The sequence below is a fragment of the Odontesthes bonariensis genome, chromosome 1 (assembly GCF_027942865.1).
Source record: "Odontesthes bonariensis isolate fOdoBon6 chromosome 1, fOdoBon6.hap1, whole genome shotgun sequence".
Taxonomy (NCBI): domain Eukaryota; kingdom Metazoa; phylum Chordata; class Actinopteri; order Atheriniformes; family Atherinopsidae; genus Odontesthes; species Odontesthes bonariensis.
In genome coordinates this window covers 42,473,552-42,488,239 of record NC_134506.1, presented here as the reverse complement: position 1 = coordinate 42,488,239, position 14,688 = coordinate 42,473,552, and the positions used below count along the sequence as shown (strand labels likewise).

Below are 14,688 nucleotides of genomic sequence, written 5' to 3'. Positions count from 1 at the left end.
TTCAAACTGAACTAGTTCATGTTCATAGTTCACAATTTGAACTGTTGTAAGTCCACGGTCCCAAAATCAACTAGTTCTGTTTAGTTAAGTTTACCCTTTCCTTAACTCTTTTCTCTTGTTCCCTGTTGGAAAAACATCATGAAGTATTAGTACAATTCTTCTCTTATGGTGTTATGGAGGGCTCCTCTATGCATTTATCTATTTCATTACCGACCATCAAGAGATAGTCAAAGTTAAACTGTGATGGGGCGGGTGGGAGAAAAGCATGTTTTTAGTGAATAGCCTACTTTATTTGACCGTTTTTCACACTCCAATCAAAACACATTAGCAAGCTGAGTCCCAGAGACAAATGCTGGCTTCCTGTTTTCCAGAGAACTGGTTTTAAAAACTTAAATTTCTTGATAAACAGGCTCCAGCTTACTTTGTTGATCTGTTAAATGCTCATACCGCCAGCTTTTGAGCAATAACATCAATGCTAAAGACCCATTTCTTGCTCTTAGCCTTTCTTTTGAGAGTGTATTAGTCATTGTTGTTTGATTGCTGTGGTTTTAAATGTGCTATATCAATAAAGATGACTTGACAGTCATTCTCACAGCAAAGGGAGCTCCAGCAGCAGGTGAGGACAGAGTCAAAACAAAAAGTTAACCCTCGTGAACTTACTCAAACAGGACACTTTAGCACCTGCTGTAAAACATGTAAGAGCGTGTTTTTGGTATTGTGTTGCTGAAATAAGCAAGAACTGTCCTTAAAGAGACTTAATTTGCATGGCAGTGCTTTTCTAAAACTTGGACCAGCGATTCATGTTTGAAGGTTTCTTCACAGATGATAGAAAAACCCCCCCATGACCAGAGATGCTGGCCTTTAAACTGTGTGTGGATAAAGACTTCGATGCCTCACAAATGAACAGAAATGTGTTGTGTGTCACACATCAAATGGAAGAGAGACGGCACAAAGTCAAATCAAAAAAAGGATTAAGCAAATAGCACTCTGCAGGGCTCGAATGCAAATTACTGTGCAAAAGGATCAAGTTACCCCTCGTTTCTTAATATGTTGCCGGAAAAAACAGGATACAGAAATTTACTCAAACGTGTGCAGAGGATTAGCTCAGCCGTTTCTCTCCATTTCCCTTCCTTAAAGGGATAGTTCGCCTCTTTTGACATGAAGCTGTATGACATCCCATATCAGCAACATCATTTCTGAACATCTTCTTACCCCCTGCTGCGTCCTGTGAGCAGAGTTCCAGCCTCGTTTTGGTGTTGATGAAGGTAGTCCGGCTAGTTGGCTGGGGTTTCAAAAAAAAAAGCGTCTTGCTTCTCAAAACAATATGCGTTCAACAGAGTAATACATTTACATCACAAAATCGTTCTCCAGAAAAAGTCAGACCTCACAATCGCTTGGTGACAATCGCAGGCAGTGATACGAAGGGAGAGAAAATAGGGCCAAGCGATTGTGAGGTCTGACTTTTTCCTGGAGAACAGCAGGGGGTAAGAAAATGTTCATAAATGATGTTGCTGATATGGGATGTCATACAGCTTCATGTCAAAAGAGACGAACTATCCCTTTAAGAACGGCTTCCTGACAGCCACCCTTCCATGGAGCCCATTTCTGATGAGGCTTGGGCCAACAGCAGATGGATCAGCTGAAGGTCCAGATGCATCTCTCAGCTCCTGTGTCAGGTCTTTGCTGGATTTTTTCCTCTTTCTTAAGGACATCACTTTCAGATCCTGTTCATCTGCTGGAGATAGTTCTTTAGGCCTGACACTTCTTCTTCTGTCCTCCACTTGTCCAGTTTCCTCAAATGTTTTAAGGACACACTGCACACCGTGCTGAGATATGCCAAGTTTTCAGCTAACAGCTCTTTGGGAATCACCTTGTTGCTGCAGAAATCCTGTTTTCTGTCTGTCACACTGTGTTATCTTTGCTGTTTTTCACACATGCAGCTAAAGAAATGGGAACAAATGATGTGTCTCTGTGACAGGCTGCTGGGAACAAAGTGCCTAAAGATCCAGTTTAAAATGGTTTTCTGTTCTGTGTGGACACAACACTGGTTCATCCCTTGAGTTTAGGAGCCTTTTTCCTGCCTGAATGGTTCACAGGTCAGAGTTAAGTGGCTTAAAGGATAACTGCGGTATTTTCAACATTAAGCCTCTTTTCTGAGTCGTCTGCAATGTTTTAGAACCCCCCTCACTGCTTTTTTGATGTTTACTGCTGTCTCCGGTATTTGCCTAATTTTGATTCTTCTCAACCTGCTTCAGAACGGCAAGTACGGTGCATGTTCAAAAAGGTCCGTAAAAGCACCATAAACGTCCGTTTTCAAACTAATCAACTCACCGGAGTGGTTACTGGTGTGCACTGGTAATCCATATTAAATTTCGTTGCGAAAAGTTGCTTCTGTCGTGTTTTATTTGACATTTTGTACTGGATGTTCGTTGATATTACTCCGCCACCGCTAAGAAAATAGTGCGAGCATGAACGAGCTGCCAAATAAAACACGACAGAAGCAACTTTTCGCAACAAAATTTGATATGGATTACCAGTGCACACCAGTAACCACTCCGGTGAGTTGATGATTTTGAAAACGGACGTTTATGGTGCTTTTACGGACCTTTCTAGACATGCACATGACTTGCCGTTCTGAAGCAGGTTGAGAAGAATCAAAATTAGGCAAATACCGGAGACAGCAGTAAACATCAAAAAAGCGGTGAGGGGGGGTTCTAAAACATTGCAGACGACTCAGAAAAGAGGCTTAATGTTGAAAATACCGCAGTTCCCCTTTAATGAAGCGAAAACACATCAGGTATGAGGACTGGGCTTAAAATGAGTGAAAAAGCAGCTAATGAAAGAAAAAAAAAAAAAATGGAGAAAATATTGCTCAAACCACTTTAAAAGAAAATCTGGCTGCTTGGAAGGAAAATATAAAGAAATGAGGGCTGGATGAAGACTTCTGCACACGACTGTACAGCTAGTTTCACTTTGTTTATCGTACTTCCTGAATACAGGGAGTGTTTGTGCTCTATGACCACAGAACAGCTTCTCGCATCAGCCTGAGCTGCTTCTCACGTCGTCCCCCCGCCACTCAAGATGTGCAACAGGAGAAAACAAATGCACCTTTTTTCAGCTTCACATCTCGGCACTAAATAAGAAACTAAACATTTATGTCATGAAGTAAACTCTTTACACTATAGGCTGCAATTTGTGCCCCAATGTTTTAGTTTCAACGATGAACGACGGTCGTGATCGGTGACGCAAAGGGAAGCCAAAGAATCACCAATCGGAGGAATTAATGATCCAAATGAGAACCAGTACGGTTCCTGATGAGCACGAGTTAAAGGGATAGTTCGCCTCTTTTGACATGAAGCTGTATGACATCCCATATTAGCAATATCATTTATGAACATCTTCTTACCCCCTGCTGCGTCCTGTGAGCAGAGTTCCAGCCTCGTTTTGGTGTTTATGAAGGTAGTCCGGCTAGTTGGCTGGGGCCACAAAATTAATGCGTTTTGCTTCTCAAAACAATATGCGTTCAACAGAGTAATACATTTGCATCACAAAATCGTTCTCCAGGAAAAAGTCAGACCTCACAATCTCTTGGCCCTATTTTCTCTCCCTTCATATCACTGCCTGCTGTGTAGACCGTGCAGACCGAGCAGCAAACACCATAACAGGCGCAGCTGTCGGCAGTGATACGAAGGGAGAGAAAATAGAGCCAAGCGATTGTGAGGTCTGACTTTTTCCTGGAGAACCATTTTGTGATGCAAATGTATTACTCTGTTGAACGCATATTGTTTTGAGAAGCAAAACGCTTTATTTTTTAAACCCCAGCCAACTAGCCGGACTACCTTCGTCAACACCAAAACGAGGCTGGAACTCTGCTCACAGGACGCAGCAGGGGGTAAGAAGATGTTCATAAATGATGTTGCTGATATGGGATGTCATACAGCTTAATGTCAAAAGAGGCGAACTATCCCTTTAAGCTCACCAAGACACTTTTCCATTGATAACAAGAAAATAACAGCAGCTGTGACAGAAACAATGCACCTTACTTATTATAAGGGTGGTTTATTTTAATATACAGTATGAACAGGAGTCTATAATAATATCCATACGCTTCGATCCACTCACTCCCCCTCAACACTTCAGCTGGAGCTTTTGAAGCAGACTCACCAGGATTTAAACCATGGCACGCAGTCTCCACCCAATCCCATCCCATCGGCTCCCACCCTCCGTAATTCCCTTTGTTCATGATTTTTAAGTCCAAAAACCTTCTTTTTAAATATACTGCAAAGATCGTATAGAATATAGAAATCCACACAGTAAACTAAAGTACACACATCTCTCTTTTTTTCGTTTTCTTTTAGCTGAATCGTCGGTATAAACCGACACATAAGTGGCAACTTTGAGGCTACTCGAGATTATTTAGGTCTGGTTTGGACCAGGAGGAGGCTAGAATCCTGTGAAAACAATACAAGGTCAATTTTAGAAAAACAAACCATGATAATAATAATAATAATAATAATAATGTAACTTTTGTTAGATCTATCATAGTAACTAACGCAGCTAGTTTGTGGCAAATGAGCAACAAAATACTTTTGAAGTCTTGTTGGGTTAAACCTCGTGATAATTCTTCTGGAAATTAAAACTAAGCCGCTTGCAAAAATACAACAAGCTCATTCATAGTGAATAGAAAAGCAGATAACATAAGCACTATACAGTTTTCAAATGTTTACATAGCGTATACACACAATCTATAATATAACAGAGTAGACTATTCCATGAATCAGTAGTCATAAATATTACATTGTGCATGTTCTATTGCACAAGTCAAGTGTTTGTATGACACGATAGGTATGGGTTAGTTACCTAGATGTCACTTTTTTTTTTTTAATACAAAGATGCAACAACACAGATTTTATAGGACACTGGCTATACATTTTTCACAAATCCACTTGATTTTTTTCTTTTTCTTCCTCTTAGGACGTTTTCCTAAATAAACCAAACCTATAATACAACAGTGATATTAAAAGGTGGGATAAATATTCATGCACAAACAGATGATACTACCTAAAAGGGTCTAGTATGCGCGTGAGGGCGCTGCTGCACACATGCCAGCTGCTTGGGTGGAGAGGGTGTCTTGTCAGCTTTACCGGACGTTAAATTAAAGAAGAAAAAAACAACAACACAAAAATGAGTGACTGGTTTAAGAAAAGAAAAAAAAAAGGCACATGGACTGCAGAAGGAGCCTACACAAGAGCACTAACAAATCGGACGACCGTCTGGACGTTCTGGCCAACTTTCCCAACAACGGTTACACAACAGACAACCACATGCAACCACAGACTAAGGTTCCACACTCTAAACACAAACCGAGATCTTCCCACGTTCTACGTTTCACATCTTTTTCAATTGTGGTTCAAGTTTTTTTTTTCACCCCCTCCCCGCTTCTTCTTCTTCTTCTCTCGAACTCAGACGAGGGATCCTAATCCCCTCGACGACGAGGTGAGAAGCTGAACCGAGTCTTTCCCGACCGAGACCGAAAAATCATAACAAAATGAGAGAACTGCTGGGTGAGCGGAGGCTGGCACGCGTTTTTTTCCTTGTGGTCGGGCGGGCGAATGTCACGTCTGCTGCCCGGAGCCGAGGAGCAGCTCGATTCATGGGATGCAGGGCGCTTCGGGGAAGTTCTCGCCCTCTGCGGTGTGCTGCACCGTGTGCTCCTGCAGGGCCGTGAGGTCGACGAAACGCTCGCCGCACCACACGCACTTAAACTGCGTCTCCCGCGAGTGGACGCTCTGATGCTTGGCGAGGTGCTCGCGCTGTTTAAAGCTCTTGTCGCAGTTGGCGCACTTGAAGGGCTTCTCGCCCGTGTGCACCCGGCGGTGGCGCTGCAGCTCCGACGAGTACCTGAAGCGCTTCTCGCAGTCGGGGCACTTGAGCGGCTTCTCCCTCGTCGGGTCGCAGCGGTGCTGCACGAACTCGGAGGACGACACGAAGCGCTTGTCGCACAGCGAGCACTTCAGCGGCTTCTCCGTGCAGTGAGTGTTCTGGTGGCGCTGCAGCGTCGAATTCTTCTTGTAGCCTTTGCCGCACACGTCGCACTTGTAGGGTTTCTCCACCTCGCCGCCGCACTTGTGCCGCAGCAGCTCGCCCGACTGGCTGAAGGACTTCTGGCAGGACGCGCACTTGAACAGGCTCTCCATGCCGTGCACCTGCTGGTGGTAGAGCAGGTGGGACGGCTGCAGGAAGCCCTTGTCGCAGAGGTTGCACTTGAAGGGGCGGTCGGCCGGGTTTTTGTGCGTGCGGCGGTGGCGCACCAGGGCGTACTGCTGCTTGAAGCTCATCTGGCACTCCTCGCACTGGAAAGGCCGCTCCTCGGAGTGCGTGCGCTCGTGCTGCCTCAGGTCGGACGGCCGCTTGAAGCTCTTCCCGCACGAGCCGCAGCGGAAAGGCCGCTCGCCCTCCGGCTGGCACTGGTGGTGCAGCAGCTCGGACGACTCTTTGAAGTGCATCTCGCACAAATTGCACTTGAACAGGTGCTCGCCCGAATGGGCGTACATGTGTCGCACGAGGTGCGAGCGGTGTTTGAAGCTCTTCTCGCACACGGCGCATTTGTACGGCCGCTCCGAGCTGTGCGTGCGCTGGTGGTGCGCCAGGTGCGAGGACTGGCTGAAGCTTTTGTCGCACGTGTCGCACTTGTACGGCTTCTCGCCGGTGTGTATTCTCTCGTGGCGAGTCAGCTCCGACAGATGCCTGAAGGATTTATGGCACACCGAGCACTTGTACGGCCTGTCCGGCGCCGAGGCCTCGAACGTGGGCGGAGACGAGGCACTGATGGTCCCACCGCCGCCGGACGTCTCCCCGGTGGAGGGCTGCTGGGGGTTGGCGGCCGACGAGGTCGGGGTGACGTTCCCGGAGCCCGGCCGGTAGGTCTTCTCACAGATGGAGCACTTCATGGGATTGTTTCCGTTGCCGTGCGAGTTGTGATGCTGAGCCAGGGAGGTGAGCAGCGAGAAGCCCATTTTACAGACGCCGCACACGAAAGGCTTCTGCTCCACCTGCACGCACTGGTGCTCCAGCAGGTCCGTCGCCTGGCTGAAGATCTTCATGCACTGCGTGCACTGGAACGACCGGTCCTGGGTCACCATGCACTGGTGCTCGTGGGGGTTGGCCAGGTGAGAAATGTCATGGCCGCACACCCCGCACTTATGCCCTCTGTCGCCCCCTACCTGCAAGGAGGGCTGCTGGGCTTGAACGACGTGCTGCTGGGGGTGCTGCAGGGAGGTATCTGGCTGCAGGACGACTCCGTACACCGTGCATCCCAGAGGGTTGTCAGCTCCTTGGGGGAGCGTGTGTACAACCGAGGGAGGAGCCACTGCATGTTGCTGCTGCCATGCCTCCGTCATCCTTCCTCTGAATGAAGGGAGCTCAGTGCTTAGAAGAAGAAGAAGAAGAAGAAGAAGAGGATGATTGTGGTCCCAGATCTGACAGGCGTGAGGATGTAGTCTTCCTCTGAGGGAAGCTCAGTGCTATAGTCAGTGTTTGCACACGTCCCGCGAGATCAGGAAAAAAAACCTGGAGAGAAACGACAAAATAAAGAGGGAACATTATGTAGTAAACAGCAAATATACGAGATAATACTAAGAACAAAACAGAGGAGAATGTGAGTATGGTAGCATTAAAATCACCACTGTCAGAAACAGCAGCATTTGAGGGTGTCTTTAGCCTCTGTGAGGAAGCAGGCAAAAGATAAAAGAGCCAGAGTGAGAGGGAAGTGTTTAAATTTAGTCCCGCCTGTGGCGAGGATAAAGATGAAAAAAACACCCAGCTTTAAACAGGCCTTATTAACTTATTTCTTTAAAAGAAGAAAAAAAAAGAAACAGATCTCAAACTGCTGTTTAAATACGTGCTTCAGTGAGACAGATACATCCATAGCATCTACAAAACATCTACTTGCAGTGAAAGAAAGCACGCAAAAAATAAATGTCACTTAATGAACTAGCTTTCGAGCCTCATCAAAAATCAGAATTAATGGGCTCGGTCTATTTCCTGAAACGTAAATCGGGCATAATGGCTAAAAAAAATACTAGCTTTAACGTTTAATTCAGCTTTTCCTGAAAACACAACTTATCTCCAACGAGCAGATAAAAGGCCCTTGTTTTCCTACAGAGAAAGCCCTAAAATCGTTTTTCTCCCAGGATGAAGCTCGCTATCAGACGTTAGCTTGTCAGCTGCGACGGCTAACGATGCTAACAGCTAACGATGCTAATGGCTAACGATGCTAAACAACCGGACCTCCTTTCCAGATCACACCGGCTCTTTCTCGTTAAAAAAAACAACGACGCCCGGTGTTTCGGTGAATTAAAAAATGCACAAAGTGAGTCACTGATAACAAGGGAGAGGCGGCTGGGGCGAGGCGGCATGTGAGCTACGCGGCTCGGCTCGAAATGCCGCTTTATGAAAGGCCACAATAACTGGTCTAACGTCTGATGGGAGCCTGCGCGGCGAACGGACCCCGGATCAGAGCAGGCCTCCCCGGGAGCTGCGGGGGGAAAATCCGCCTCCTGCAAGCCGGGCCCCGCGCACCTGCAAAAAAAAAAAAACCCTTTACAGTCAAACAATATCACCATAACTTACTTGAGCTGATTATCGATGCTTTCCGCTGCTGTGCCCTGCCTGGGGTAGACAACCGTGGGCGTTTTCGGAACTCGGAGAACCGGCGGTGAAGGGGATGCGGTTGAAGCCGGACGCCATCCTCCAGCAGACGGACGGACACCGGAAACCGCCACGCAGCGACTGGCTGCCGCTACACTACAGCTGCTGCAGTCGCTTCATGCCTGGAGGAGCGCCGAAGAGCCCCAAAACGAGCCCCGGTGTTGATAAACCGCTCTCAGAGTTTGTTTAAAGAAGCTTTCAAACAAACACAAAGGCGACCGGGAGCTTGTTAAGCTACCAGAAAGTGTAGTTCTCCGTTTGGGCCAGTAGGGGGGAGTGTTCCGCTCAGGCCCGAAATGTAAACACAGACGGTCCCGTTCCTGGCTGTCATTTTAACCGCTGTCAGACAAAACCTCAACACAGTTTTATCAACTGTTAACTTGGATGTTCCCTCCAGTCTACTCAGTTATACTGGCTTTGTGGAACAGTCTGGAGACAGAAATAAAACAAAGTGCAAATATAATTCTGTTTAAAAAAAAAAGGTACAAAAAATGTTTTTAAACAAGTACATGGAAGAGGAAGGACGATGAGGGATAAATATATGAATAGAATAGGGTTAATTGTTATATTGTAATTTAATTAGTGTATGGTATATATTTATTTATGGGGCTAGTTATATATATATGTATGTAGGAGCTATTTGTAGAGTTAGTTTTTGTTTTTTGGTTCTAGTTAAATTGAATTTTCTAATTATGAGTAACTTTATTTGATTAATTTCAGTGCTTTATTTAGATTAGATTTTTTTGCTAATATTCTTTGTTCGTTATTTGTTTAGAATATTTTGCTAATTGGGTCACACTGGGCACCTGGAGTACCAGCATGGACCTGGGTGGGCCAATGGTTTTTTTTACCAGGGAAAAGGAGAGAGCAGCAGGCATGGTTTTCTTTGTTCTTTTGTTTGTTTTATTGTTTGGAAATAAATAATCAAAAAACCCAAGAATTCATTTTTGGACATTCATCTTCTTTTGCCTGCGTTAAACCACATCCCCCATGGTGCATCAGTGGTCTTTTGATTTTGTTTTTACAAGGATATGTGTAGTATATATTTATTTTGTGATTATATATTTATTTAGATATTTAGGAAGTGTATATATGGCATTCTTTTAATTTCTCTTTTTCTTTCTTTTGTATGTACAAATAGTTACATACATTTTCTTTTTCATACATGTTCGAAAATAAAAATCTATCAATCAATCAATCAATCAATACTGCTTCTTGCTTCTCAATCGCGTTGTTACAGGAAAACTTATTTTAAAGGATCAGTGGAGAAATGACACTTGAGTGCATTTATTTTAGTCAGTTTTCACTTTAAAAGCAGTCAGACTTTGTTGTAATCTTTTAAAGTGTTCTTAATCAATAGTTTTTCAGGCTTTCTGAAGGTCTTTCAAAGTATTTCTTTGGACATTTTCTGCTTTTTCACTCATTTTCAGTCCAGTCCTTGTACCTGATGTGTTTTTTTCTTTGTTTAAGCTGTCGAAGTATGACAAACAAAATGAAACTAGCTGTACAGTCGTGTGCAGACGTCTTCATCCAGCCCTCATTTCTTTATATTTTCCTTCCAAGCAGCCAGATTTTCTTAAAAAATGTTTGAGCAATATTTTCTCCATTTTTTTCTTTCATTTTCTGCTTTTTCACTCATTTTCAGTCCAGTCCTTGTCCCTGATGTGTTTTTCCTTTGTTTAAGCCACTTAACTCTGGCCTATGAACCATTCAGGCAGAAAAAAGGCTCCTAACTCAAGGGATGAACCAGAGTTGTGTCCACACACAACAGACAACTTAGCAAAGAAGCCGTTTTAAACTGGATCTTTAGGCACTTTGTTACCAGCAGCCTGTCACAGAGACACATCATTTGTTCCTATTTCTTTAGCTGCATCTGTGAAAAACAGCTTCATAGTTTCAACTTTTTTCTACATTTACGTTAAAACTGCTTTCAGTTACCAAAAGAGTCAAATTAATATCAGAAATTCAGTTTAAAAAAAATCCTAATCCCAAAAAAATGAACGTTATCACGTCTAAAAGTAGAAAAGTAGGAAAGAAACAGACAAAAATAAGAATTATATTTTATTAAACATCAGGAAAAAGTAAATAAGATTCAATTTAAAGCTTAAAAAAGGAATATAAGATATAATCTAATGACTAATTATGGAACAATTAATATAAATGAAATGATTAAACTTTTTTATGCCACCAGAAATGAATAATCTAGAAGCTCTTTGTGGGTTTTAGACTGGAATTAAGATTTGTTCCCATTTCTTTAGCTGCATGTGTGAAAAACAGCAAAGATAACACAGTGTGACAGACAGAAAACAGGATTTCTGCAGCAACAAGGTGATTCCCAAAGAGCTGTCAGCTGAAAACTTGGCATATCTCAGCATGGTGTGCAGCGTGTCCTTAAAACATTTGAGGAAACTGGACAAGTGGAGGACAGAAGAAGAAGTGTCAGGCCTAAAGAACTATCTACAGCAGATGAACAGGATCTGAAAGTGATGTCCTTAAGAAAGAGGAAAACATCCAGCAAAGACCTGACACAGGAGCTGAGAGATGCATCTGGACCTTCAGCTGATCCATCTGCTGTTGGCCCAAGCCTCATCAGAAATGGGCTCCATGGAAGGGTGGCTGTCAGGAAGCCGTTCTTAAGGAAGGGAAACAGGGAGAAAAGGCTGAGCTGGGCCAAAGGACACAAGAAGTGGGCTGAAAATCAGTGGCAGCAGGTCTGATGGAGGGATGAATCCTCCCCAGAGCCCGGAGCTCAACATTACTGAAGCAGTGTGGGATCATGTTGGCAGAGAACGCAACAAAAGGCAGCCCACATCCAAAGAAGAGCTTTGGGATGTCCTTCAACAAGCCTGGAGAACTATTCCTGAAGACTCCTTAAAGAAAGGACAGAGAGCTTCTGTTTCTCTTCGTCACACGGGGGACGTTTTGTACTCATCATACAGTTTGATGAACTAACTGATATAAGTTAGTTATGTTCTCTTAAACATCTCCCGTTGATTTTTTTTATGTCAGAAAGAACAGAATCCAGAACAATGACAGTTTGTCAGAGGATGTTTCCATCTGCTCTTAAAGAAGAAATGCAGTAATATTCAGATCAAATGACAGAAAGCAAGTTGGAATTATTTAATGTTTTTTTTTCCCAGCAAAACCAAAGAATTAAGTACTTTTAGATAGAATTTTGTTTTCATAAGTAACTGGTTTTATACCTGTTGTGCTGTTAATAACACCCAGTCAACTTCTAAGTTGTATTTCCATGTAATGCAGATTCTTCTACTTTTCAATGATCAATTATAAGGTTTTGCAGCTCTAATAAAAGCTATTTTATAAAGCAGGCAACAGCCCAGGAGCTGCAGACCTTCAGGGCTCCAAAATACTCCAGATTTACTCAGAAATCTGTTTTTTTCCTTCACTTTATGTTGTTTTATGTATTTTTAATGCTTCTTCCACTCCCTGCTGCAAAGCTTTTATTTTATGTAAAGCACTTTGAATTGTTTTGTATATGAAATGTGCTACAAATATATATATATATATTTTTCCTTCACTTATAGTTGCTTCATTTGAATGTAAAACTAACAGGTTGATAAAATGTTACATAATCATTCTAACGAGCTTCACACAAACTTGGTTTTTCCCTCTTTTATAGAAAAATAAATAACAGTTTCCTTCCCTTCAGCTCAGTCTTGGATACATGAAAACTCTCTCGCCATTTTTCAGTGTAAATCAACTCCAAATCCAAAGGTCCAAAAAACGCCACACATAAACATTTCAGACAGAATCGGTGAAAATCTTGCTCATTTAAGGCGTTTTTAGAAACATCTCTTCAACATACCTGTGTTGGTGTGTCAACGGTCCACAGGCGTGTTCAGAGGGGGCCAACGGGGGCCCACAACAAGTGTTTCCCCTCAGGAGGTGAATCCGGCCGTGCCGCTGATCGTTGTCTCACCAAACAATCATAAACGTGGGTTTTTCTGCAGTGAAACTGCCCTTGAAAGCACCTGCATGAGTTTGTGAAGGGGCAAAATCCTACTGGGCTTTATTCTGTGTTTCTTTCAGGTGCCGTTTAACATTTGTGACCCACTCTTCACGAGAATTCATCTGGAAGCGTCCATGTTCGTTTGCAGATATGTTCAGTTTGTTCATGCTTTCAAAGTAATCAGTCAGTGGGGTCACATGACACTGAAAGGATCGGATTATTGGCTAAATAACAATAAAACTGAGTTATTAAGTGCATGTAGACACCTTAATCTGACTATAAATAGGATCGGATTGGATTAAGACCCCGAGATAACTTGGTTGCAGTGTTAATTTCGCAAGCTTTTTTTTAATTTAGTCTTAGTCTTAGTCACAATGTCGAAAATCAATTTTAGTCTTAGTCATATTTAGTCATTTTAGTCAACACTGTACATAATAGAACTTCTCCACACACGGCGGAATGATCAATCATTATGATGCAGGTTGTTTTGTTGTCCTTCGCGTTGTAAACGAAATGGCTCCATACATCCAGGCGTTGTTTTCGCCCAGCTCCAACAAACCGTATACCGGTATCCGAGCCCGACGCCATGACTGGACTGCAAAGTTGAACTAGCTACGGTTAAGTTATAGCTAGCTAACGGCTACGTTACTTGACATTAAAAGGGCCTAAATTCAACTGAACTCGACTCACTGAACTACTATGTACTAATATTTACTAATATTTACTATTGAGCCGTGCGAGGCACTGTGGGACAGGAGCCGTGCAGGGCAACAGCGCGTAATCTTCTATGAAGTTCAAGAAACACTTATATTAACAATTACAAATTACAAATTAATTATAAACAATTACATTTTTTAACTCATTGGCTGCCAGCCATTTTCAGTGCAGAGAGACCCATACTGCCAAGTGTTTTACAGTATTTTGACTGATTTTCCAAGACCCACAGAAAACTGTGTCTTATGACTATGTACACACCGAAATTACCAAACGAAAGAGTAGACTCTCTTCTTTCATCAGGAAAAAAAAGTTTGTTTCTACCATTTTCAGTCCTTTAGTAATAGACAGTAGAACATAGGTTGGTTTCACCAAAAACAGCTGTTTGACCAAAAAAACGGAGAAAACACGCTTTTTTTTGGTGCAAAGTGGCACTGCTGCCACCTAGCGGGTAATTTTGCCAGTATGTTCTCTGTTTAGTGTTTACAAGCCTAAGATTTAGTGACAAACTCCGCTAGATTGTCCCCCAGCCCGCTCCGTTAAAAAACGCAATTGACGTCTATAGACGTCAATGGCACAGAAAGAGTTAATGTCCATTCGTCCATGGCTTGTAAATTTCGTCTTGTCTTAGTCTCGTTAACGAAAATCATTTTTTATTCTCGTCATATTTTTATTTTCTGGAAGCAATTTTGTGCGTCATCGTCTCGTCATCGTCACGGGAAAAAGGGGCGTTAACAAAATATATTCGTCATCGTCCTGGTTGATGAAATTAACACTGCTTGGTTGAAAGTCACTCTAAACCTGCTTGTAGACGCTGAAGCTCGTGGTGAATCAGACTTTGCGTTCTGCGCATGCTCCAGATGTTTTCCCGGGGTCGTGACCCGGAAGTCAAAGGAGACGATATTCCTGTTGTTGTCGCCGTCAGAAAGAAAGAAACAACGCGATGGAGAATACTCCGTTGGGCTTGCTCTGCGTTCTCCATCTTTCTCCAATGCCTGAGTTTGTTGTTGTTGTTGGTGGTGAAGAGGTCAACAGGAAGTGACTCTATTAGCAACAGCTGGAATGGGTACAGCGCCACCTATCATACCGGGGTATGACACGCTTTGTGCCTCTGATCCCATTCATTCACCGCCATATATCCAAGGAGAATTACCCTTGCTCAGCTCATTCTTATTGTAATTTAGCCAATAATCTGATCCTTTCAGAGCCATGTGACCCCACTGAGTGTTTCTAAGTTTGGATCCGAGCCAGTAGTGAGTTCAGATGTCATGTGCAGATTTCTGCCACCAGGAGGC

At 43.4% G+C, this 14,688-nt stretch overlaps 1 protein-coding gene across 1 annotated transcript; it reads right to left on the bottom strand.

The window, feature by feature from the left end:
- Positions 1 to 4,043: 4,043 nt before the first annotated feature.
- Positions 4,044 to 7,525, bottom strand: znf319a (zinc finger protein 319a). The gene has a single exon (XM_075467156.1). The coding sequence runs from the start codon at positions 7,398 to 7,400 to the stop codon at positions 5,652 to 5,654; it is 1,749 nt and encodes a 582-aa protein (XP_075323271.1). The 5' UTR covers positions 7,401 to 7,525; the 3' UTR covers positions 4,044 to 5,651.
- Between the last annotated feature and the right edge of the window lie 7,163 nt (positions 7,526 to 14,688).